This window comes from Thermobia domestica, chromosome 9 (genome assembly GCF_964235325.1).
Source record: "Thermobia domestica chromosome 9, izTheDome1.hap1.1, whole genome shotgun sequence".
Lineage (NCBI taxonomy): Eukaryota > Metazoa > Arthropoda > Insecta > Zygentoma > Lepismatidae > Thermobia > Thermobia domestica.
In genome coordinates, this window is record NC_137462.1 from 95,615,692 (window position 1) to 95,642,067 (window position 26,376).

Below are 26,376 nucleotides of genomic sequence, written 5' to 3' on the forward strand. Positions count from 1 at the left end.
TCCTGTTCGCAAAACACGAACCTAAAAACAACCATTCTCTCAGAAGGTGCTACAAACTTACCTTCGTAATGTATTTTCTGTTAAGTTGTATTATCTATAATTGTTGTTAAGCAAATTTTAGGAGAACCTACTGCAAGTAAATCTGTTTCTAGAACTAAAAATAAATATGCAAATAATGATATAAAGAAATATTATAAAGATGGCCAATAGGAACCTATTTTTCATAGTATTTGTTTCGTTATCTCATTTCGTACGAGGACCGAAGAATTTATTTGAAGTTATGTTTCCTAGAAGCCTTACTTTTTTGCCAGGAAGAGCAATAATACTATTATAAAAGTAAGATTATCGTTGATATTTATTATATTAAAGTATAAATCACCTATGATGGAATAATGATATATTATTACTGAAAGGACACGTTTCATGTGATTCTACAAAAAACGTGATTCAATGTTAGTATCTAAGTAGCCTAGAAATGCAACTAAATGTTATTGAAATTTTGGTTTGTTAAGTAGAGAGATATGGAAACGAAATCTATCGAGTATCCTACTGGATTCTCTCTAACCACAAAACGTCTAGCCAGGAGATACGTTTGAGAAATAAGGTAACAAAGGAGTGGGTATGGGGAACCTTGCATTGCACTTACCCATTCAGTTTAAAAAGTGTGAAATGTTCAACACAATATATGTTCTAGGACAGAGAATCAGACTAACTAAGTTACCTTCTAATTACACCAATGTTGTATACTAATTTTGTGCTCATATTTGGAATCTGGGTGAAAGGAAGACCAGTTTTCATTTCCAATCTTCTAAAGTAATTAAATATGATTTTTTAAATTTCCTGAACTACTGCCTCATAGTGCGCTCTTAACACAATATTATGAAGAAACGTTGAGCCTTCCCACTTTTTGGTTTCCTTAGCCCACAACTACATACATTCAAAATATTTTTGAACTTACAACTACCTCAACACTCACTTTTATTCACTTAGTTGTCTTAGTTCGTTGTATCGACAATGTGTGAACTTTCATTACCTTATAGATTTAATACGTGTGCCATTTTGTAGTTATTATTACCAATAGATTGTATGGTATGTATATGTATGTATCAATATTTAAAAAAACGAAAACCATATTCACGAAGAAATTAAATGTAGACTAAAAGCAGGGAATTCGTGTTATTATTATTCAGTTCAAAATATATAGTTGTCGCGAATTCTGTCGAGGAATTTGAAGCTTAAAATATATAAAACGATAATCGTGCCTGATATTCTGTATGGTTGCGAAATATGGTCTCTTACTTGAAAGGAAGAACATAGACTAAAAGTATTTGAGAACAAAATCCTGAGACGAATATTTGGATCCATGGGAAATGGGAATGGGGAATGGTGGAAACTTCATAACGAAGAGCTACATAATTTATACGGTTTACTCAACATTGTTAGGGTCATTAAATCTAGGAGACTCAAGTGGACAGGTCATGTGGCCAGAATGGAAAAAACTAGGAACGCTTCCAAAATCTTAACTGGAAAATCAACCGGAAAACGACCATTAGGTGCTGATGGGAGGACAATATTAAGCTGGATCTCGCAGAAATAGGAATACAAAGTAGAAACTGGATCCAATTGGCTAACGACAGGAGTCATTGGAAAGCTTTTGTGAACGCGGTATTGGACCTCCGGGTTTCATAGGCCATAGAGTGAGTTAGTTAGTTAGTTAGTATGTATGGTATATACAATGACGTGTATGGTAATTTCTCCGAGGATAGGACAATTTATATGTTCCTCTACGGTTTGTAGATATTGAAACTTCTTAATCATGTCATCTCTAGATATTTGTGTACTTTTTCCAATCTACAATGCAGTAACAAATTTAGGTAATTCGATAAATTGAGTACGTTCTGATACAGTAAAAGGTAGAAACATAAATGAATAAACAAAATATATTTTGAAGAAAAGACTTGAAAAAAATAACATTAGACTATATGTAACAAAATCAAGAACCATTGATATAAATATATTTGTATTTATTATAATTGATATATTATCAGTCATTTTAACATTTCAACCAATACACTGTAGAACTATCACTTGAACACTTGATGTACTTGAAGGATTCAGCGAATTAATTAATTCATTCATAGATATCTGATTCTTCCGCGGAATCTGCAACAGAAAACATTGTTAACATGTGTAAGTCACATTAATAAAATACACATTTTTAGTTTATAAATAATAAAAAAAAATTGTCTATTCAAACATTGTGTAACATTGTTAACTGTATTATATCCACACATTTTGATACTTGAATAAAAAGTCTTTTTTTCCTAGATAGCTTACTTTCAAGTGTTTCTAAATTCATTTAATAACATTTGGAGCATGATTCTACTTCATAAAAGTATTCAAGGAAAGTTGAAGTAGTCTTCGTTTCTGAATTTAAATCTCGCAGTGCGTCGTGACTGCAGTAGTCTTTGACGACTACATTAAATATAACTTCAAAGATGATGGTGAATAGAACTTCTGAGGAAAAAACAAACATGCGCACTAAACTTTCTCACTCCAATTTCTTAAAATTAAATCATGTTATGCGGCAGTCATTACGGAACTGTGTGAACAAAATCGCATGGGTCATTTCTGGTTTTAAAAAAATCTAATGATAAAATCTGGATTCTTTTCCTGACAAATGACGTACACCACATTATTAACACATAGATTTCTCAAGTATAAACAAACTATTTAAGATCATTCGTGACAAATTCTCTTCTGAATAAAAATCGCTAAACATTTCTTTCAAGACTAAAAGGAAAGAAACGAAAACTCTCCTAGGTATTTTAAAGAAATACCTTCAGTTTAACCTTCAGTTTGGTTACGTTCAATGGTATAGCCCTTAGAAGAACGTAAATACATCACTGTGAATGAATGGATAGTCAACAATTCAGAATTTTTTTCTCAGCATGGAAAGCTATGAAACACTGAAAACAGTTTGGTACTCGAAGTGAATATTATTTTTAGTCACCACCGTTTCTCCTTTTCCTGTCATAATCTGAAAATAATTTTAAAATTGTGCTTGAATTTAATTAAAACATTTAGGGACACTGCAGCAATCATTATACGAAGAAACAAAGAATCTTGATTTTTTAGCAACTAATATCAACAAGAAAATATGCTCGTTCAGCAGTCCTTTAGTTTCGAAGTGGATACTACAGAGTAGATCAAGTACGAATTTTGTTAACGATATTTCCAAACAAAATGTTGTTCAGCAAGAGGGCGCTGTTATCTGCGAGCAAATGTTTGACATGACTACTAATGACTCGTGAGTTAGGCAGGAGCATTTCTGATGCATCAATAGGTAGTGTAGTGATATAGTATTATGACGTTCCTTAAAATCCGTTCAAGCCTTTTGGCTGCCTGTGTTCCTAGTTTAGCGTTGTGTCTTAAAGTCTTGTTCTCAAGCCTCTTAGCGGGAGGTAACTGTCTTACTTGTTCTGATGTATAGTGTAAAATGTAATTCTTCGATAACACTGTTCAACTACGAAAATGAAAATTGAACAAAATCAGCTAATTCTTATTGATTTTGTGGTGCTGATCACGAATTTGAAAGTTATTTTCGAATATTAGCTCTACTTTTCGTTTTACAGGCATATCTAATAATAACGCTTTAAAAATAAATATATTCGCTTCTTTGGGGTAAAATGTTACACTGATCCGGCAACACTGGAGAAACTATATGAACGCTTGGTTTCATTGTGTTCCTTATCTCAGTAGTGTTCTGCTATTTTTAGAAAAGACAGTTTTAGTGCAGTTTTCAGCCTTTTGGGTGTGACGTTTGTGTATTGCAGGACATAAAAATACAACTACAAGTACGCAAAAATACTGGTATTTCGAATGTATATTTTTAAATAGTTGTCGGAACTATTTCAAGTGACATTTTGAGGATTTCAATAAACAAAAATGCCGCGAAATTGTGTATACAGTGCGGATAGCTTCTGCTACGTGTGTGGGGAAGTGACATTTTCCTCACAAAAGCAGACTATACCACCACTAATAAGAAAAGCCTATTAATATTACTTTGGTTGTAAAATTGGAGACCAAGATAAATCTTGGGTACCCCACATTGTGTGTAACACTTGTGCCAGCAAGCTAAGAAATTGGATTAATGCGAAGAGGCGCTCAATGTCTTTTGCAGTGCCCATGATTTGGAGGTAGCCAAGCGACCACATCAGAGACTGTTATTTTCGTATGGTTCCTTCCGTCAAGAAGGGAATGTCCACGAAGAAGAAGCGGGCCTTGATCTATCCTAACATTCCTTCTGCAATGCGCCCTGTTCCACATGGAAAAGGATTACCTGTTCCTGACCCACCTAAAGAATACGATCTTTTTTCTGATGATGATCAAGAAGTTGAAGCTCCTGAATCAAGTGCTTCGAAGGACCCTACGTTTGTTGTAAAAGACCTCCATGTGAACCACATAGACTTACTCAAGAGGAACTAAGTGATCTAATCAGAGACTTGGACCTCTCGAAAAGGAAAGCCGAAATTTTAGCGTCACGCTTAAAGCAATGGAATTTATTGCAGGAAAACGTAAATATTTCAGTGTATCGGAATAGGGAGAAGATGTTCACTTCATTTTTTACTATGGAAGACACACTTGTGGCATGTACAGATGTAAATGGTGTCATGAGGACACTTAAAATTAATTACGAACCTACGAAGTGGAGGCTCTTTATAGATTCGTCCAAGGTGATTTTAAAGGCAGTGCTTTTGCATATTGGAAATGAACTTCCTTCAATTCCTGTAGGTTACGCAGTTCATATGAAGGAATCTTATGAAAACTTGAAACGTTTACTTCAAGCCATTAAATATTACGATTTTCAGTGGCTCATTTGTGGTGACCTTAAAGTAATAGCACTGTTGCTAGGTATGCAGTTAGGGTATACAAAGTATTGCTGCTTTATATGTGAATGGGACAGTAGAGATCGTTTATCTCATTACCGCAAGAGTGATTGGAGTACCAGAGAAACTCTTCAGCCGGGAGTGAAAAATGTGCAGCATGAACCACTGGTACATCGTAACCGAATTTTGCTTCCCCCTCTACATATTAAATTAGGTCTTGTGAAAAATTTTGTTAAGAGCATGATCAAAGAGGATGAGGCCTATAAGTACCTAAGAGGACAATTCCCTCGATTAAGTGTTGCCAAAGTTAAAGAGGGAGTTTTCATAGGGCCACAGATTAGGCAACTATTCAAAGATCACAAGTTCGACGAAATTCCCCAAGGTGAGGAGAAAGCTGCGTGGGAAAGCTTAAAAAGTGTTTGTTCACAGTTCTTGGGAAGACACCGAGCAACAAATTACAAACAACTGGTAGCAAAGTTGTTATTGTGCTACGAAAATCTTGGTTGCAATATGTCTCTGAAACTCCACTTTCTTCATTCACATCTAGACTTCTTTCCCGGAGATTGTGGAGCAGTAAGTGACGAACATGGTGAGCGTTTCCATCAAAATATTGCAGCCATGGAGAAGAGATATGAGGGAAAGTGGAGTTCTAACATATTGGCTGACTACTGTTGGACTATTGCAAGGGATGCTTCAGATGTAACCTACAAAGGTAAGCCAAGCGAAGACGCTCAAAATAAAATAAACATAATCCCGTACAATGGATCACTTGAAACTTTTGTCTACATTGGAGTGTAGTTCTTGCACAAAAAGGTATTTGTACATATTTTTCATGTTTTGATGTTAATACTGACTTTTATTACGGAATTGTTAATGTTTAACTTGACCACGGTTACTTTATTTTCTGTATTGCTGTGAAAGTGGTATTTGCGCAATTTTGAAAAGGGAAGTACAAGGGTATAGAAAGCTATAGGTTAGGGTACTTCTTAACTTCCCAGCTTATCACATCACAGTGAAATAGATAAAAAAAAAGTGAAATGTAGGTTTTTTTACAAGGATTTTGCTTAAATGTTCTATAAATATTAATACATTTATATATATATATATATATATATATATATATATATATATATATATATATATATATACAGCTACTGTTGTACAAGGGCGTTCTTTTTTCACAACCTGAGCTAAGAAAATTCTTCTATTATCATTTCCTTTCATATTATGCTTAAATGAATGTAAAAATCGCCATTTCAAAGAATTTACATATTTTCGATCAAAATTTGTTGAACAGTGTAATCAGAACTTAGATATAAAGTCACTTCCAATATGGTTTCGAAAACCTTCTAGACATAATATTTTGCTGATGTTTAATGGCAGAATCAGCTCACAATCGTTTAAGAAGCTTTGAAATATCTTGTGTTGATTAAACTAGGAAAAAAATAGGTAAAAAAATAAAGTATATATAGTCATACTTCACTTTACAAGGAACTTAATTGTTGGAATGGCTGCTTATTCACAAACATTTTACTGTTGCTACAATTGTTATTATTATTATTATTATTATTATTATTATTATTATTATTATTATTATTTGTGATGATTGTTGTTATTCTCTCTAAGCCTTCGACTAGTTATACACTATACGTTATAATCGCGTTTAATAACAAATTCTATTTAAGTGAAATGCAATTGTTAGGGAAATGGTGAAATAGTCTTGGAAATTACTCAATATTCTATTCTGCTGGCATTAAGGTGGAGAATGATATCGCAATATCAACGAGGGACAATGTGACACAAATTGTATCCAAACTGGAATGCTGAGGGATCGATTGGTGCTTGTAAAACTAAGAAGGGAAGGAACAGATGTTCCAAGAATATCGCGATCAAAATGAGTGGGTAAATAGACCTTATAGGATTTTAAAATTTTTAGTTATTCTGGTTTTAACGCATTTATAGATATCACTTTGGTCCGATATAGGCGTAAAACAACAAAATGATTCAAGTGTGGAAACTATATATCTCTGATCTTAAGTGCTATACATTCAAAATCGCGAATACGTTTAAGAGGTACCACAATTGCCTACGTACTGATTGATTTGGTGACCCTGAAGATACAGAATTTCAAATATACTATACGATATTTGTATTTTATGCTCTAACAAATAGAGTCCTTTCGTCAATAATACACATGTATGTATGTTCCATACTCTTCCATATTTGCGTAACTTGTTTCACTTCACGTTTCACAGCTTGTATCAAGTGACTGTTATTTCAACAGTATTCAATCAAATCGCAAAGAGTGAAATGTTCAGTTATGCAAATATTCCATGTATTCATTTATATCTTCATCCTAATAGAAATCACAGTAAAAGTGTTTAAAGTACGAGCTACTCTCGCACCGGCCACATATGATGAATTGTGGTGCTTCAAACAATACATAGTCGTCATCACCACTCCAGTTGAAACAGTGTTTCTTCGGTACCAAGAATTTATACACCGCACCAGCATCGAAACCAGCTTTACTCCAGATGAATCGTATTTTTCCCTTGAATCTCGGAGAACAACACTGATTCTGTGGCAATGAATCACATTTCGAAATTTCATTGCGGTTTTTCAAATCGATGTCACGTTATTCTGCTGCAATGTGGTTCTGACTGTGTTTCGTGAATATATAAAAACTTTATATCCTACAATACGATTGAAATTGTGTGTCTTTCCCCAAAGATCGTCTGTACGTACACAATTGCAGTAACTCTCAAATGTATTCGCGATTTTGAATATAGAATTCCCTCGACCCTGGAGATATAGGTTTCACGCTTGAAACATTTTGTTGTTTTACCCCTATATCGTGAGTATCGTAGGGTCATATTGAATACTAAATAAAAGTATTTACTACGTACTATCTACTGACATATAGAAAAGATCAAGTACCTCCATGCTATGGTACAACTACCAAAATACACAAAATTTCAAAAATTCTACAACTCCAGTCCCAGGAAAAGTTCAAATGATAGTGTTTGAGGTCTAGGTCCACCTATTCACTGGTACAATGTACATACGTTTTAATGTGATTATATTGTTTTCTTAACAAATAGTTCGTTTTCGTTTAAGTATATACAAAGCAAAGCTTCTACTTATGGAAAATGTCCAATAGTAAATGGTAACAATTGTCTGTAATCTATATATTATGCTCATATTGGCTAGCTAATAAATTACATTATGCTTTCATGCAATAAGTACTTGCGAACTTTGTATAAGTAGTTGCAACATTGTTTAATTTAATAGGTCTTTTACTTGATAATTAGCAGCAAAAATGTTCATGTTCATCAAAATCGCTACACACTTTCAAATAAAGGCAGGTGGTTTCCCTTTTATAATAACAATTATTAGTACACAGTAATAGTAATATTGAAAACATATTATCATCTATTTCTTTTATATTCAGACAAGTAATTGAAAATCTAAATTTAGCGAGTATAAGAGAACATAGGCAAATCTTTCAACATGATTTTTCGTAAACAAATATTTCATTATCTTCGGAAGAATAAATTAATTTAAGAACTATAAGAGCTATATTACTCCCACCACCTCACACTATTAAGAAATTGTGAAAAGTGTGGATATCTAAATAATAAAGTGTAATAGGAAAGTGAATAACTATATTAGAAGCACATTATTGATACAGAACATTTACCGTTCGTACATCCTTATCTTGTCAATTTATACTACATTCAAACTCTGAACATTTCCATAAATATTTTTTTATTCAATAATGATTAAAATATTTTTATCTGATTTTGTATATGTCTACAGAGATTCATGTCGAAACTTTTATTTGCATTACCTGTATATTTTAGCTAACAAAACGAAAATAACCAAGATTTTAAAGAAATATTATCTCGAATATTTTAAATGAGCTATTGGATTACAGATCCGAAATGGTCGCTATAAAGGCACAAAAGCCAGTACTTATATTACAGTAGAGACTGAGAAATATTAGAAGCTGCTTACAAAAGAATACTTGCCAAAAAAAAAAAAAAATGAATGATTTCAAAAGGAGCTCGGACAACAATGTTATAATTGAGTTTGAGTGCATATCTATATTTAAAACATACTTCTCTTTTCATGCTCAAATAAATTTTGAGTATTATATATTGCAACGTCGTATCTACATCGAAAGATTGTTTGACCAAGTGGTGTGTTAAAAATCATTAAATATCAAATCATGAAAATCGACCGAAAACTCATTTAGTATGTTTTTTGATATTATCCACTCAATTTTGTCTGTAGACATCGAAACTCCTCCTCAAAAACAATTTGGTTTACTTTATATTCACCCAATTTATATTTAACATAAAACAATGATCTCTGTACAGCTCATGAGTGGACATGAATATTTACCACATTTACCTTTGGTAATTCGAAATCTGTATAGCAGACATTGTTTTATTAGACTCTAGGGCAAATAAACAGCATTGAACTTATTCTATTACCATCCTAATGTTATAACAAGTAAAGATTTTCAACAACAATTCAACTTACTTCTTGCGGAACCTTTCGTAGAAGAATCGTTGTTTGAAATGGAATCACTTTTCTGGGAATCAATTGTAGACGAATTATTTGCAGAAGAGTCAATTGTAGAAGAATCACTAGGGGAAGTATCACTTTTGTCAGAATCGCTTTCTAAAGATCTATTTGCAAAAGTCGATTTAGTTGTAGACGTGTCACTTACATGAAAACTGGTTGCTGTAGTAAGATTTGTGACAGAGTCACTCAGTAAGTCATCAAGTCTTGAAGAATAACTAGATGTGGATGATTTTCTTGGCATTGGAAAAGAATCCTGTGAGGCATTTTTAACAGAACTTTTGATTCTTGAAGGCCTGGTTGAAGATGAATATGTTTTTGTAGGTTCCGATTTGCTTTTTCTAGAAGAATTGCTTGCGGATGAGCTCTTTAGTGCTTTGTCTCCCCCAGAAGATTCACTTCTCGAAGAATTATTTACTGATTTATCGTTTCCAGAAGAAGCAGTCTTGGAAGAATTACTTCCCGACTTACTTTTTCCAGTAGTATTACTTGTGGAAGAATTATTTGTTGATTTATCTTTCCCAGAAAAAGTATCCTTTGAAGAACTTTTTTTCGACTTACCTTTTTCAGAAATACTACTTGTCGAAGAATTATTTATTGATGTATCTTTTCCAGAAGAAGCATTCTTCGCAGAAATATTTTCCGATTTGCCTTTTCCAGAAATATTATTTATTGAAGAACTATTTACTGATTTCTCTTTTCCAGAAGAAGCAGTCTTGGATGAACTATTTTTGAAGTTGCCTTTTCCAGAAGCATCACTCACTGAAGAACTATTTCCATATTTACCATTCTCAGAAGTGTTATTTGTTAAACCTTTCTTTGCGATAGGATGCCCTAAAGGGGGATAACTTGTAGCACTTGTGTGAGAAACTTTTTTAGAAGAATCTCTTGCTGATGAACGTTTTGTAGGTGCATCAACTTTGGTAGATGTTTTTGAAGAACAATCCGACTTTAAAATACATTTTCCGCCAGGAGCTTGGCGAACAAAACCTTTCTTGCAAAAGCAACCTAATTTGCACTTTGATGTGCAATTGGTTGGAGAGCTATCACACGTTTCTTCACATTCCTTTCCGCATAATAAGTATCTTTCATTTTTCGGGCATCCTGAAACAAAAACAAATAACATTATTAAATTGATCACCACAATTAACACTAATTTCCGCTTACAAGTAGGACGGATAACTGTAATTATTTAATGTTTAACCACTATTGAAAACAATCAGTGTCATTCTAGTCAAGAGAAAGGTCGTATCACTTTGAATATGAATGCTGCAAATGTGGTTAAACTTTAATTTGGAACTGTACTATTTTAAACAGTTATACTAGAAATGTTAGAAAGCTATCTATTTAATAATTAATAAAACTATACTATGATCTTTATTTCATTGTGCTACGTTTGTTTCGTTCAAATTTTGTACAATCATTGTTCAAAATCCTAAGATGTTGAATTAAAATATTTCACAAAATGTAAGTAAACGATTTGCTTCTTTGCTTTAATAATGTAATTATTTGATGGACATGTTGCTACCATACTGATATTTTGTAGAAAATATTGTTTTATTATTACCAATAAAAAGGTAAATTATAATCATATTGAAAATTCTACCTTTATATTGAAGTATCGCTGAATCGTTTATTTTGTAATCTGTCAACTATAAGTATCAAAGAAATATTGAATATGCAATTTCTGTGAGAAGAGGCCTATTCCGGAAGAAGGGCACATAGGCTGTTTTCTTGAATGAGGGGAAAGATCCTTATAGATTTTATCAGAGTATATAACAAAAACATAAGCTTGCAAATACCTATTATAGTATTTTTAAATGTAACACATCTATTTCACTAATAAATAGCTTTATTAAATGAAAAATATACACTATTTTATATATTTATAAACATATATGTATAACATGTTATGAGCCCGTTTTACGAAAATCCTTGTTGGTTGAGGAAATAGCACACTGCTAATGCATCACAATAATGTCTTTACTGTAACAAAAAATAAATATAAACCATTACACATGGTAATAAATGCGTTATGGATTTAGTCCTGTTCGTACTCATTCAATATGAATTCAATTCAGTCCCTGTCTTCAGTTACCAAGAACTACATTAACACTTTTCCTCCTCGCGGCAGGACTTGACAGTTTTCAAATTGATACACAATATTAACAAATGAAATAATATCCGACATTTTTCTTAAAATAATAAAGTATGGTCTTTTCTTGAATAATTAGCGTAGTTTTGTTTCAATATACTACACGAATAAAAATAACACAAAATGACTGCGGAACATAACTTACTTCCAGCCACGTTTCATGCAACCAAGCTGCTATATTATGGCACAAACGTGAAAAATAATCTCCAAAGACCATATCCGTGCAACGAAATCCGTTTCCATATGGATTTGAGCGCAATACATAAATCAATTCTTTGGTCCGTATATATACGAACTTCGCGCCGTAATTGTTAAGGACCGAACATCTTTCTCTTTTTGTTCGCTCACTCCAACAAAAGGGACAAGCTTAGGGTCAATATGTCTGAATTTCTGACATACCACAGTAGCCATTCCTCCATCCTTAATACAATACATCTATGTATAGAGCTGTGGTTGCTTTTGTGCTTTTCGACTTACTCATGAACGAAGCAAGGAACGAATCTGGAAGAGACTTGTCTTTGCCACTATAAAGGAATCATACGAATTGTACTGAGGATGAAAGAAACATTTTTCATAGCGTTTATTTTCACAACACTGAGTAACTAAGAATGTTTTAGCCGGTACTTCATTCATACTCGAGTTGAAGTATTTTTCACCACGAAACCCTTTTACTTTTTGATTCTTCACGTTTCAAATTTATTTACTATGTCTCTTCTTATACACTGATATTTTTTCAGTATCCTTTTTAAACTACTGCCACGCTTGTAGGTTAATAATATTGAAATGAGCACAGCAATAACCGCTGCTAGAGTCTGACTGTCAGCTGTGAGCCAAAACACCAGTGCAAAGGCTTACAGAAACAATATTGCTACGCTGCCAAAAATAAAGATATAGAGATGAAATTTTCACAGCGCCTACAGAATAACGTGACGGTTCATTTTAAATAATTTCCGAAAATGGGCACATATGCCTATATGCCCTTCTTCCGGAATAGGCCTCAAGAGTAATATACTGATACATTTATCAGTATTTGTAATTATGATCTTATCACAGCAAGAATATACTGTAACCCCCTGATATTTGACTATTACTTCAAAGTTCCTGACTGATAATGCTGATCAATGTTAGGTTCTTTGTTAGGTTATTATCCCTTCATTGTGTAATTAATATGTTACTCAATTAACACATATAAAGAAGGTTACGTATAAAAGGTATTCACATTCACATTTGAATACCATCATGTTTCCAATTACGCAAACAGTTATTTATCTTAGATCTCTTTGTTGTTTGTTAAGTTTATTTTCCTTTTTTCAGCAATAAGGCTATATGAGACATGGATCTACAGTTGAAAGTGAAGTCCGCTGTTTACTCTATTTCAATTTTAATGCTTTCTAGCTGGGAATCGAAGTACCAAAGGGTCACGCACTATCTGCTAGATCATTCAGGTTTTTAAAATTATTTTTGTGTCGTAACTTCACCAACTGAAGAGATATATATGACTTTCATTAGTGAGTAACTAAGATCACATATTAAAATATGTGATTGGAGAAATAAATAAATTCTGCAGATCTCATGGAAATTATGTCATCCAGCAGGAACTCACACCTCTTAGCACCAGAAATATGCACTCTATTATCTGTACTAGCCTTTCATAATTAGACAAAAATAATGCAAAACTTCGAAAATATTCTGAACAAGCTGGATATTTGTAGAAACTTCAATTTGTATGTATTTAGCATATAGTGGAAATTACCTTTGATTTGTGCCATTTTCATTTGCTAGGTAAGAATGGAAATTTCTAGTTTCTAGAAATTATTTCGGAAATTATTGTTTTCTAATAAAATAATTATTAGGAAAGTTGTAGTTCATATAATTGTATATTTTTTTGGTAAAATTAATCGTTTCAAAGATATGGACTGAATTATATCTTAACAGAAATAGTGTGAGGTTTTTTACTTTTATTATTGACTTTTGCCTACTAGGCCTTTACCAAAGCCATTTTTCCTATCGCTAAGAGAGTAAAAGTATTTTCTTTTTCTTTTCCAAGATGCAATACTAATCAAATCCTTTGTTGTGTTATCCAATCTTTATTCTTATTTGCATTTTAGGTTGTTTTGATTTTCAGGTTAAATGTAAAGGTAATCCATATCAGCATTTTTCCCATTTCCAAAGAATGTGTCTTAGCATAGTCCTTAGAAATATGTTCAGACTGAAGTTCCAATTTGGTTGTAGAATGTGACAAGTCGCTTTCACATTTCAAGAAATCATCGTATTATGTCCGTCGTCCCACGGGACAAGGTGATTGGAGAACAGCAGTGGCGGTTGACTTGGTTTCAGAATAATTTTCACTTTGTGTCTATTTCCTATCTTTCAATCTTATATCACACTCAGATGGAGAATGCGAAATACTATGAATTCTATACTCAGCTACATTCGGAAAGATTAAATGCGAACATTTAAAGAAATGTACGAATAATTTATACAATAACACTGTCTTATTTGTTCCTAAGAAGTCAATGATTTTCTTTTCAATTCCTCATTAGTATTTAAGATAAATTATCGATTACCTATCATCGCGATGTTTGCAGCTTAAGATGTGAATTGTTCTAATCGCATGCTAGGTTATTGTATTTCAATGATAAATAAAAGGATCAAATTTTAGGATGTGTGTATGCAGGATTTTTTTTTCTGAAGAGACTCGAAGTTTTCGAGGGATGTCTAAATTCCATATGAGCAGAAATTATATTAAAATTTATTAAATTACCCTTAAAATTGTCCGACATTTACGGAAAAGTCGGGACTTCGTGAGGGTTTAATATTCCTGGGATGCGCCTATGCATATCCCTTAATGTTAATATGGAAACCTTGTAGATAAAATGCCTTATATACAGTCGTTTATTACCAAATAATTTAATCTTACTTAAAAGTGCACTTTTTAAATAAAAATTAATTCAATTTCTGTTCAAGTTTGACTTTACCTTACCTCCTTAAAAATGTACTTCTCTATCAATATACATCGCTTTACAAAATTGTGTAAGTTAAATGCAATTATCTTTTTCGGGAAAACACTACCAGAACAAGTTGTATCTAGTTGGTGATTTCTTTTTGTATTTTCATCTTCGTATAAAAATAAAAAAGTGTTTAAGTATAATGAAACACTTTTCCTTTTTTCTTAAACCTATTTGTCCGTAAGTGTGAAGTTTGTATATTTTTAACATTTGTATCAAAGATATACCTAGGTATTTACATAATTTCAAAATGTTTCTCCATACAATAAAAGCCAATTATGAGGTATTTATTAATCATTGTTTCTTAATAAAGTTATTACTCATATAATGTTAATAATATATTTAAATTCTTTGTCTATGTTCCTTTTGCGGTATTAAAACTTCAAGTTGTTTGCTCTAATATAGTAGACTTTATATAATAGACTATAGTAGACTTTAGACATTTCTTTAATTTGAGAGTTGAGATAAATGAAAACGTGTTCAATGGTTTTTACTAAACTTTTGAAAGTTGGTTATTTTGATATAGTAGGGTTTTCTTAATGCCACATCTATTTATTTAGCGTTTATATGCACCCTATGTTGGTTGAAGTTGAATAAATTTAATGACCTCAAAATGTTTGATGACACAAGAATATTCAATGTAGAAATACAATATAATTATTTAAATTAGAAGAGAGCGTCTAATAACAACAGAATTTTTAGCAACGGGAAGCTCTATTTTGCCGTTGATAGCGACGAATGAGACTGCTCATATTAAGACCAAACTTTTGCAAAGAGAAAAATTGAAATTTTACATACATAAAATATTTACACTTGAGAGCATATAATTAGTGGCATCATCTAAAGGTGTCATTGAAAAGTTAAGTAATATTCATAATACTGGCTTAGCGAATGGTCATGAAATTCGCTTTTATTTTCTATAAGTATATGCTTAAAATTCGTAAGTAAGTGCTTCATATAAATGCTGAACATATTAACTATGCAAAACAGTTCAAATGTTACCAGTACCGGCAGATTTAAGAAAAAGAGAAAAGTAGTGAATTAGACGAAAATACATTATTATTATTGATGTACACTTCTCCAAACCATAAGTAAGTGTGTACATTTTTCTATGTCCATTAAAATTCTGTTTAGCAGCAATGTATTCTGAGTAAGTAACGAAAATGGACTTGCGAACATAACTCACAGTTCCTTTCGGGAAGTTAGAAAGGAATAAGAATTAGTGCAGTAATACAATACATTTCGCAGGGGGAATAAACTTACCCATATACGTACCTAGTCTTATATATATATATATATATATATATATATATATATATATATATATATATATATATATATATATATATATATATATATATATATATATATATATATATGACATCAAAAATCACTCGTTTGTATAATATACACGTGTTACTATTACTTGTTTTATAATGTATGGTCGTACTGACAAGGGACATCACCCAATTGTCCGGCTCCGATTTCAATGAAATTTTTATTGCTGATAGAGGACATGTATTCATTACTTGTGATGACAGAAATTTTTGCCATGGTGCATGTTTCCTAATTTTTAATAATTTTTAAAGGTTGTGATGTGGTTAATAGAGATTACTGCAGAAGTCCCTTACTACCCTTTGTAAACGGAGTGTTAATGAAAGAACAACCATGTAGATACGTATAGAGCCTAGAGGGAAGTCGTATGGTACGTATAATCTTGACGGCAGCCATCTTGAAATCCGCCATTTTGAATTAAGGTCAAGTCTTTTAAATGGGAATAGGGTAATATAATACATAATTTTGGACTATAATTTAATCAGGAAGACAATGGTGAAGTTAGTTTTAAGATGTGCCGATTTGGTGAAAAGTTACAGGCATATTAATTGTTTATACTTACTATGTGCATAAGTCCCTTACCTCCGCTTCTAACCCGCGTATTAATGATAATAAGTGCATAAAGGTTTCGGTAATACATATTATGCCTAGAGGGAAGTGATACGATAAGGGTATCATTGACGGCAGCCATCTTGAAATCCGCCATTTTGAATTAAAGTGAAGTTTTGAAAAGTGAAAACCATAGCATGTGACATCTCATTTTAATAGCAAATTTTCCTCAAAAGCCAATGGTATGTTTATTTTTGTTCTATAGTTAACTAGCATGAATTTATGACTCTTCTAATGTGCACGAAACATCCATTATTCGATCTTTCAAACTGGCAATAGTCCTAATTTTCACCGCATGTTTTAAGATTCCAACTGGCACTTTGCAATTGTTTCCATGGCTCATGTTTTCTAAATTTATTACATTTTTTAAGAGTTACGATTTGTCAGTTCATGAATAGTGTTGGGATAAGCATCCAGCAATCTTTCTTATTTTTGAAGACTTGTCATGTAATTATTAATTTCATAAGCAATGTAATTATTCATTTCCTAAACCTGCCCTTCAAAAACTCGTTTACTGACATGAATCATCGCAGAACGAAAGAACTCCAACTTTGCCTTCAGGTAATATCGGAGACGTAGCTTGTAATGGATAGTAGATGAAACGAGAAATAAGTTGAAAATTCACCTCAAAAAAGGAAACGAAATATGATTGTTGTGTAAATCAATGGTCTTTTGTTTTGTTTTATATTTATTTGCTTATTGTATATTTATTTATTTATTTATTTTCTATGGCAATATTTTAGCTAGTCAGACAAAAAAGTCATTCGTTTTCTAGTGATTGTTGTCGATGGTTCATGTTTGTAAGATTTATAATCAGTATTGATCGGGAACTCGATTAAGTTACACCTGTTTATAAACAAGTTACCTATTCTCATATTTTGTTCACGGTACAAACAGTGTGTTGGGAACAGACATATTATGTCTCTTTGATATTTTCTATCATTGCTGCTGTTTCTTTAAAGTTGTAAAGTTGTATTTATTTAAAAAAAAATACTGTTTGTCATTTGCGCAACATGTAGGCTACATTTTATGATAATTTTGAGTTCGTGTTACACCAATTTCTTATAATTTCATTTGTATTTCTTTACATCACATAGGTCCATAGGTTCCTCATGTACTCTGGGTTAAAATAAATAATTACACTGCCTAGGAAATTAATAATTACATAGCAAGTCTTCAAAATTCAGAAAGATTGCTGGATGCTTATCCCAACACTATTCATGAACTGACAAATCGTAACTCTTAAAAAATGTAATAAATTTAGAAAACATGAGCCATGGAAACAATTGCAAAGTGCCAGTTGGAATCATAAAACGCGATGAAAAGTAGGAGTGTTGCCAATTTGAAAGATCATTAATGGACGTTTCGTGCACATTAGAAGAGTCATAAATTCATACTGGTTAACTATAGAACAAAAATAAACATACCATTGGCTTTTGGGGAAAATTTACTATGAAAATGAGATGTCACATGCTATGGTTTTCACTTTTCAAAACTTCACTTTAATTCAAAATGGCGGATTTCAAGATGGCTGCCGTCAATGATACCCTTATCGTATCACTTCCCTCTAGGCATAATATGTATTACCGAAACCTTTATGCACTTATTATCATTAATACGCGGGTTAGAAGCGGAAGTAAGGGACTTATGCACATAGTAAGTATAAACAATTAATATGCCTGTAACTTTTCACCAAATAAGCGCATCTTAAAACTAACTTCACCATTGTCTTTCTGATTAAATTCCAGCCCAAAATTATGTGTCATATTACCCTATTCCCATTTTAAAAACTTGACCTTAATTCAAAATGGCATATTTCAAGATGGCTGCCGTCAAGATTATACGTACCATACGACTTCTCCCTAGGCTCTATACGTATCTACATGGTTGTTCTTTCATTAACACTCTGTTTACAAAGGGTAGTAAGGGACTTCTGCAGTAATCTCTATTAACCACATCACAACTCTTAAAAATTATTAAAAAATAGAAAACATGCACCATGGCAAAAATTTCTGTCATCACAAGTAATGAATACATGTCCTCTATCAGCAACAAAAATTTCATTGAAATCGGAGCCGGACAATTGGGTGATGTCCCTTGTGAGTTTGACGTTCTTTAATTCTTCGGTCATATACGGTAACACGTATATATATCACGTGAAGGTTGTATGGAGTAATATTTGCTAAATATTGGAACTGGAAGTCTAGTAGATTTACACATCTACCGTTGTAGTACAGAACTCAGAGTAGTGAAACTAGAAGTAATTGTAGATTTATACATCTTCCGGTCGTAGTACAGAGATCAGATTGAAGTTGGGGTATAATTTTGGTGGCGCTTAATTAGATAAAGAAAGTCGTTTCTTGCTATCATCTGGTGTTGTTTCTCTATTATGATGAACGTTAAAATCGGAACTGGTTGATTTTCTACCAAAGCAACTACTTCTCGGTATATATTATGTATTTTTATTTTGGGGGGATCAATGTTAACCTGAAAGTGGTTTATATCTGAAACTTACGGTTTGTATAGGGTTTTAACAGAGACGATACCTATTTTCAGAACATTAAACCATTTTTTAAAAGCTTTTCGCACTACCTCTTATCATTTTTAGCTATGTAGATCAATATTGAAACTAAAAGTTGTAGTGGACTTCTATCATTTTCATTTTCTGTAGGGAGTAAATAATGTATAAAAAAAATGTACTCTTAGGACGCTTAATCGATTACAGAAAATCACTTCTCGATAGTTATTATTGGTTTTGCTGTTTAGTGATCGACGTAAAATACAGATAATGGTTTATTTCTATCTCCCAGGGTCATGGTGGTTCAAGAGCGCAGCGCTTACCTCAGGTGTGTGGGATCCCTGATTCGATCCCTACCAAATAAGTTTATGATAAACAGCATCGTGTCCGAAAGGCTTTCTTGGGGGTACTCTTGTTTCTTCCTACATTCTCATTCTACCAATTCTTTTATCATCATTCACTTGCCTTAATCATCCTTCTTCCTTAGCCTCAAGGACATAATAGTGGAACGTTTGACTGAAAGACTTCATTTCATTTCTTTTCATTTCTATCACTCATAGTGTGATATTGTCTTTATAAGAGAAATCGACTAATAATTTTTCACCCTCTATATCCTGATTAAATTTGGTTTTGGTCCGTCAAGTCGTCCATTAGATTTATTTGTCTCACAGGTGGACAGACACACGGACCGCGTAAATATACAACGAAGTGTAGATAAACAAATCTTCGTAATAAATTAGTTCCTAATTATAATACTTGTGTTTACAAAATATAAGTTTACCCTGTTTCTATCTTGAAAGTTATACCTTCAAAGGATAAAAATTTGCCTCTTGAACAGACAAGAGCCGATTGTATGAAAGCATGCATTTCAAGAGCAAGCGTAGAAAGTCAAAAGCCAAGCACGCACCAACTGGCCGAATGCTTTGTTGCTATTAGGGATAGTTATCAGTGACGTCTTTTGCTACTTTCCGGTTTTTATGGATTAAACTTATTTGTCTTCCTCTTATGCTGCGTTAAAACGCACAGCCATATTAAATATAAACTGCTATTAAAATATATAAATAAGAATTGTTTTTAGGTGTAAACAGAAAACCAAGCTACTTCCATAATTGACATGTTTAAAATCACCAAGCTTTGTTTAATTGTGCTGAAGTAAACAGGAACAATAAATGATAGTTGGTACAGCTGAACAAATTGCTTCTAAAATTTGTCTTAGTAACACTTTCCTCACTTGAATTAATTTTATTGATTCAAATAAATCATAGATTTCCTTTGACATTATGAAATGTGATTTCCAATTTCAAGTTGACAATTTATACATAGACAATATTTAGAATACTTCCTTTCCTGATAGTTGAAAGATGAATACATGTTCTTCTTCAAAAATCAGTTAAAATACGAAATGAATTTTAAATGTTTCCATGAAATCTCAAAATAAAGAACACTGTACTTATATGTGTTACAACACATGAATTACTTTTTGTTTCTAAAAATATGTTGTATTACATAGTACAAAAGAAGTCTGTACCTTTCGGTTTACATGCTCCCTTCACACAATTTTCTTCTTTAGGTTCAGGAGTTGGATTCGTCAAGGCTAAGCCGCATATCCAAAATGATATAAGAAAACTCAAAACTATATGATGTGTAACAGTCATTTTAATCTCCCTCTCGCTCAAATTTAAACATAAAATGAATCAATTTATCCGAATCTCGTAATGAGTTCACATACTAACCATATCGATGATATTGAGAAAATAATTGCGAAAATTTACTGTGTAGTGTTTACAACATTAACACTTTTCTCTGAGATACTAACCATGAAGAACCAGATAAAAATGAAGCCTAGTGAATAACACGTGAAAAAATAATACAGTTGACGGAATAATTAACCCATTTTATATCGTCACAATATAAAATGTTGAGGGTATCCTTTCATCAACAATATCGTATCTGTCTTAGGCGGAATAAATTATAAAATTGCAATTAAGAGGAAAAAGTGATTATGTTTCTTTTTCTTGTCACAACACACACTTGAATAATGAGTTCATTTTTCGAATTAGTATTACGTTTTCTTCTAACGTTCTTGATACTCTACTACTGTGAACTCGCATGGTAAATTCATTATCAGAGACAATAGCGTTCATCTTGGAATATTTATGCTACAAAGCATTCATGATCTGTCTTCCAAACAATGCATATTGCTATAGTTGATTTGAATGCAAGTTAACCCAATCTTAGTACAAAAAAACTGATTTATGTCTAATGACATTAGTAATACAATTATATATTTTACAAATTTTACGTTTGATGAAACGAGAAAAAATATATACATATATGACATGGTCCACAACTCTAGCATAAATGTTGTACATGAATAGTGAATACATATGTCGACCAGGCAAGAGTAGAAATGGTCATTCAAGGTTCTGAAAAAAATTCTGTTATAGAAATAAATTTGACACAATTTTGAAAATATGCCATGTTAAGACCAACTCCATTTTAAAAATGGAAAAGAAGCACGCGCTGCACTGATTTAAAACAGCATAAGTCCAAAAAAGCATTGCAGCACCAGAACTTGTTTGAAGGTAACAATGTAGTTGATAAATAAGACCTTTTATTCCGTCACAACTCAACACTAGAAGTACTGTGTGTTTCCGGGATTCAACGGTGTGATTGCTATAGATTTTTTCTTTTCTGTTACAAATGCAGTATGTATGGATACACCAGGTCTTACATATACGTTATCTGCGTGGTTGGTAATGATGTTTCTTGTTTTCTCTTTTGCACTTGCAGTAATGTAAAAAGAACCGAAACAATTGAGAAAGGAAAAAACTGAAGTCACTCCTACCGAAGAGCCACTATTTTATTCAATCACCCACATCCACGTGATCTATTATCCGCAGTACTGTCACCAAGCTGCATCACAATTGAATTCAGATAGGTTCATTTGCCTATCACCGTTGTTTATGATGACGTCGTATAGCAACGAATGAGGCAAAGTAGCTAGCTGTTTTCTATCCTTATTCGTTAACTTATACCTGTAGGAATATCGCAGAACCTCAGACCTCTTGACATAATGACAATCTGGCCGGTTTAAAGTTAGCTTCCGAATAAAATTTGGATAATACTACATCTCATAGAGGATGGTCTCGAAAGCATAATGAATTTCTATATCATATCGATAACATCTAGAACGACGCAAAACTACATCTGAAAATACACTTCTTTAAAGTTTATAGTTCGAAGAAATTCAGGTGTTGTTCACCAATCATAGAACAGCAAAGGAAAATGAAGAGGGACAGCTCCTTACATAGCATTGTATATTAGAAATATGGCTCATTGCACAATTTTTATTTATTTATTTATTTATTTATAACAGCTTTCAGATACAGCACAAGGCCATTTTACACTGAACCATTTTAACAATTTGATAACATAACAATTTAATAATAATTTGAGGTCAAGATGGTATAACACAACAGCGACATTACAAAAATAGCTTACCTATAGATGATCTGAAAGTATACTCACTTGAAAAAACGTGTACAGTTTCTGGTAACAGATTGTAGGTACTGACAATTCGGTTTAGAAGGGACCATTGGACAATATTAACTGGAACAATATTTTATTATCAGTTTATCTTGTATCATCTGTACTGTTGGGCAAATCCGCTACCGGAGAGTAATTTCGACAATTGTTCCAGCAAGGTGCGTTTCGCCCAACTATGACAACGTTGCACGACAATACAAAGATAGTTGATTCCTAAGACCTTAAATAGGTCGTCGTTGACCAGCTGAGCTGTCACGGTTTTTTTCCCAACCTCAATAAATTACACTTCTACCATCGAAGCCATTTAAAAGTAGTGGTTTGTGAAGTAAGAATGAGGAATTCTCATCAGTTATGGAGGCATATTCAGGGGATATGCTATAAAATTTGCGCTGATTTTTATTTTGTGTAAATGCTAATTCAAGAAAAGCGCATTACATTCATATTTACTAGTGAATAAATTCATTTTAAGCACGTATTTAAAAATTAACACCATAGGATTGTCGCATCTGTTGAAATATTGATCTGCTAGTCAGCCATAAAATGTCGGATCAGTGCGTGTCTAATAATCAACTTCCAGCATAGTTTCAAAAATCACTCCCACCACCCAAAGATGATGTTGATATGTTGGTCTATTAGGGGGAGTTATCTAGCATGTTGTTTTCCTTCAATGTAATACTTTCGCTTTGGATCGTTACAACAGTGATACCTTAGAAATACAATGCAAATCTGTCTGCAAGCATCCAGTATTTATTACCCGACATGCCTTGAATATGTTGTATAATATTGCTAGCTCACAATGTGAAGCCTTTCTTCATCCAACGAACACGTTTAATGTATACAATATCAGTCAATACCACTTCAATAATCTCAACAACTTCTTGGAACGGAACAGATTATTTGATTGCCGAGTGTTGCAATATAAGTTCGCAGAGTCAACCACTGACTTCTTTTGTTAATCGTTAGAATTGTTCGGCGAGTGATGTAAAAACTTCATTGCAGGCAATTTATTTAACCATGCTTATGGTATTTGCAAATGCTTTAGTATCCGTCTTGACGGGATTGATTCCTTTGAAAGTGGCCATATATAAATGATATCTTTAATGATAATTCTGAATGTGCTATTGCATTTAACTCTATAGTTTTCAGGTCTTAATATATCTTTTGTCCAAGAGGCAAAGAAATGAGAGAATTCACCTTTTTCATGCACTTCTAGTTTTTCCATGTTTATATGATAGAAATTATTTTCAATGTGAACGCCTTTTGTATTTACACACATACACACACAAACACAGACAATATATATATACTGCTAGACAAAACTTAAGCAATCCTAGAGAACGTGGTATAAGTGACGTGTGGGGTGGGGCCCATTCAACACTGGTTAGTGGCATGCACATACACAGAGACACACAGGCAAGGCGAGCACCCACTTTATCGCATAAGCAGCACCGTTGCGAGCGCGATGAGCAACTTATTCCATGAGGCGTACATCACAGCCCAGTAGTGTCCGAGGCTCCGAGCATTGAGTTAGTGGTTCTTGTGTGGAGTACACACCTTGCAATGGCTGGTAGACGACATTTAAGTAACTTTGACCGCGGGCGAATAAATGGGTGGTTGGAAGTGGGCCGATCGCAAGTGGAAGTGGCGCAGAAATTCAACCTAAACAAAATTTTTGTGTCGAGGCTGTGGAGTCGCTTCCAAAATGGAAGTGAAGTCAGTAGACGTCATGGAGGAGGCCTTCCGAAGAAGACGTCGGCCGTCGAGGACCGATTTCTTACAATTTCTGCCAAACGTAACAGACAAGCTTCATGCTCTCAACTGGCCAATGAGTTGTTTCAGGCTACAGGACAATGCGTGAGTCGTGAAACTGTTCGTCGGCGGCTCAATAGAGCAGGATTGTATGCAACGAGTCCTGTGCTGTGTGTGCCATTGAAAGTGGAGCACAAACGTCTGCGTTACACACGGTGTCAGGAACATGTTTCATGGGGGAAACACTAGTGGGCGCGTGTCATGTCTACAGCTCTCCTCGAGGAGTGGAGCCATCTGCCGCAAGACTTGATTAACACTCTGATTTGCAGCATGGAGGCCAGATGCCCAGCTTGTACAGCTGTTCGTGTTGGTCACACGCCAGGTTGACTGCCCATGCCCTAGCACAACTCTGCTTCGCCTGTTGAGGTATCGTTGTGCTGAACTTTTTGAACACTCTGTACATCCTAACTGTATTGTTCGTCTTCACTTGTGTTTCATTGCGCATCTGGACCGTCTGTTTGTGCATTATACTTGGTCCAGTGATCGTGTTGTTTTATTTTTTGCCACTTTCTTCGAGTTGCTTAAGTTTTGTGGAGCGGTATATATATATATAAAGTAGACTGTTTATCTTGGTATGTATGTTATCGTAACGTTTAAACTAATACATAAAAAAGGTTTGACTTTCAACCATGCAAATATCGACAAGAAGACATAGTCATTAACTTATATTTTTTCACTGCAATCTAGATTATTCTTCTACGTATTACGAGACCCATATATAAACCAAGGAACAGTATTTTTATACACGAGATTGGCAACGAGAAATTTTTTGGACTCTCTATTTTGATGGATTGCCATATAAGAGATATTTCGGAAGTAAAAGAAAGGGAAAAAGGTGTCAGCTCCTTGACAATATGCAAATCGAACCTTCGGATGCCTTAACAGAAAGTAAGTAGAATTTGTCTTCATCTCAATACATAGTAACGCCCTTTCTTTGGGAAAAAGACTTTGGATTATGTATGCATTATATTAATATTTTAACAAAATATACATACAAATATTAAAAAGAATGTTCCTATTAACAAATTTTGGTTAAACAGATATATGGAACATGTTGGATATGGCGAACGAAAATATTATTATCTCTAGTAACAGTGGAAGAACTTAGAAACAATTGTACAATGAAACAAAGTTTCAGAGACATTTATGATTCATACCTTATATATTTATGAATTGTCTGCTAAACACGTCGAGATTGTAAACTGTGACGTCATGTCAGTATTTACCCTGTGAGGGAAGTAGTTTCAACTCTGACTAGTAAGGACAAGATAAATTGATTCCTTTTCATGTTATTATACGTCAGAAATATCAACATTGTAAATTATAAAATAATTCTTAACTTACTCGGCGGGAATGGAACCGCGGACTTCTAAATTACGAAACGAATGTTCAAACCACTACAGCAAAACTTCTCTTTCAATTAAGAATCAAGAAACACTCATGTATATAGAAAATTGCATACGATTCCAATTCCAATATTACGATTCCTATATTTTATTAATGATGAAACACCGACGTCCGTCATGATGGAATACTATAGTCCAGAGAATTCAAATTTAAATAAAAAAGACTTACAAACACGAAAGAAATAAAAAATAAGTAAAACATAAAGGAGAAAATAGTCTTAAGAGTAATTCGAATAATTAACTGGAACATGGTGCCTCAGACCACTCTTTTTTTTCTGATTCACCAACAGTATCTCCGTAGCATATCTCTATTACATTCGATTATTTTCGTTCACAGATATTTCCAGTTACCTTGAGCGCAAAGGAGACGAACACAGATACATCGAGACTGAGATCCCGTCTACTAAACTATCTGATGGGTGGGTACCTTGTTCGTTCCCAAGGCAAGTAAGCTTGAGACAGACAAGATCATGCTCGTAGATTTTCTCGGGATACTCATAATACCTTA

The 26,376-nt window shown here is 33.3% G+C and overlaps 1 protein-coding gene across 1 annotated transcript; it reads right to left on the minus strand.

The window, feature by feature from the left end:
* Positions 1 to 80: 80 nt before the first annotated feature.
* On the minus strand, positions 81 to 20,894 carry LOC145660943 (uncharacterized). The gene is made up of 3 exons (XM_081726384.1): positions 20,633 to 20,894; positions 9,438 to 10,583; positions 81 to 154 (listed from the first exon to the last, which is right to left on the minus strand). Exons 1-3 carry the CDS (start codon positions 20,757 to 20,759, stop codon positions 81 to 83), a joined length of 1,347 nt encoding a protein of 448 aa, XP_081582510.1. The 5' UTR covers positions 20,760 to 20,894.
* Between the last annotated feature and the right edge of the window lie 5,482 nt (positions 20,895 to 26,376).

Coding starts and splice junctions, on each gene's coding strand:
- LOC145660943 (XM_081726384.1), bottom strand. CDS start 20,759: ATGACTGTTACACATCATATAGTTTTGAGTTTTCTTATATCATTTTGG. Junction 10,584..20,632: donor GGGAGCATGTAAACCGAAAG/GTACAGACTTCT, acceptor TTTTTGTTTCAG/GATGCCCGAAAAATGAAAGA. Junction 155..9,437: donor TACGAAAGGTTCCGCAAGAA/GTAAGTTGAATT, acceptor ATTTATTTTTAG/TTCTAGAAACAGATTTACTT.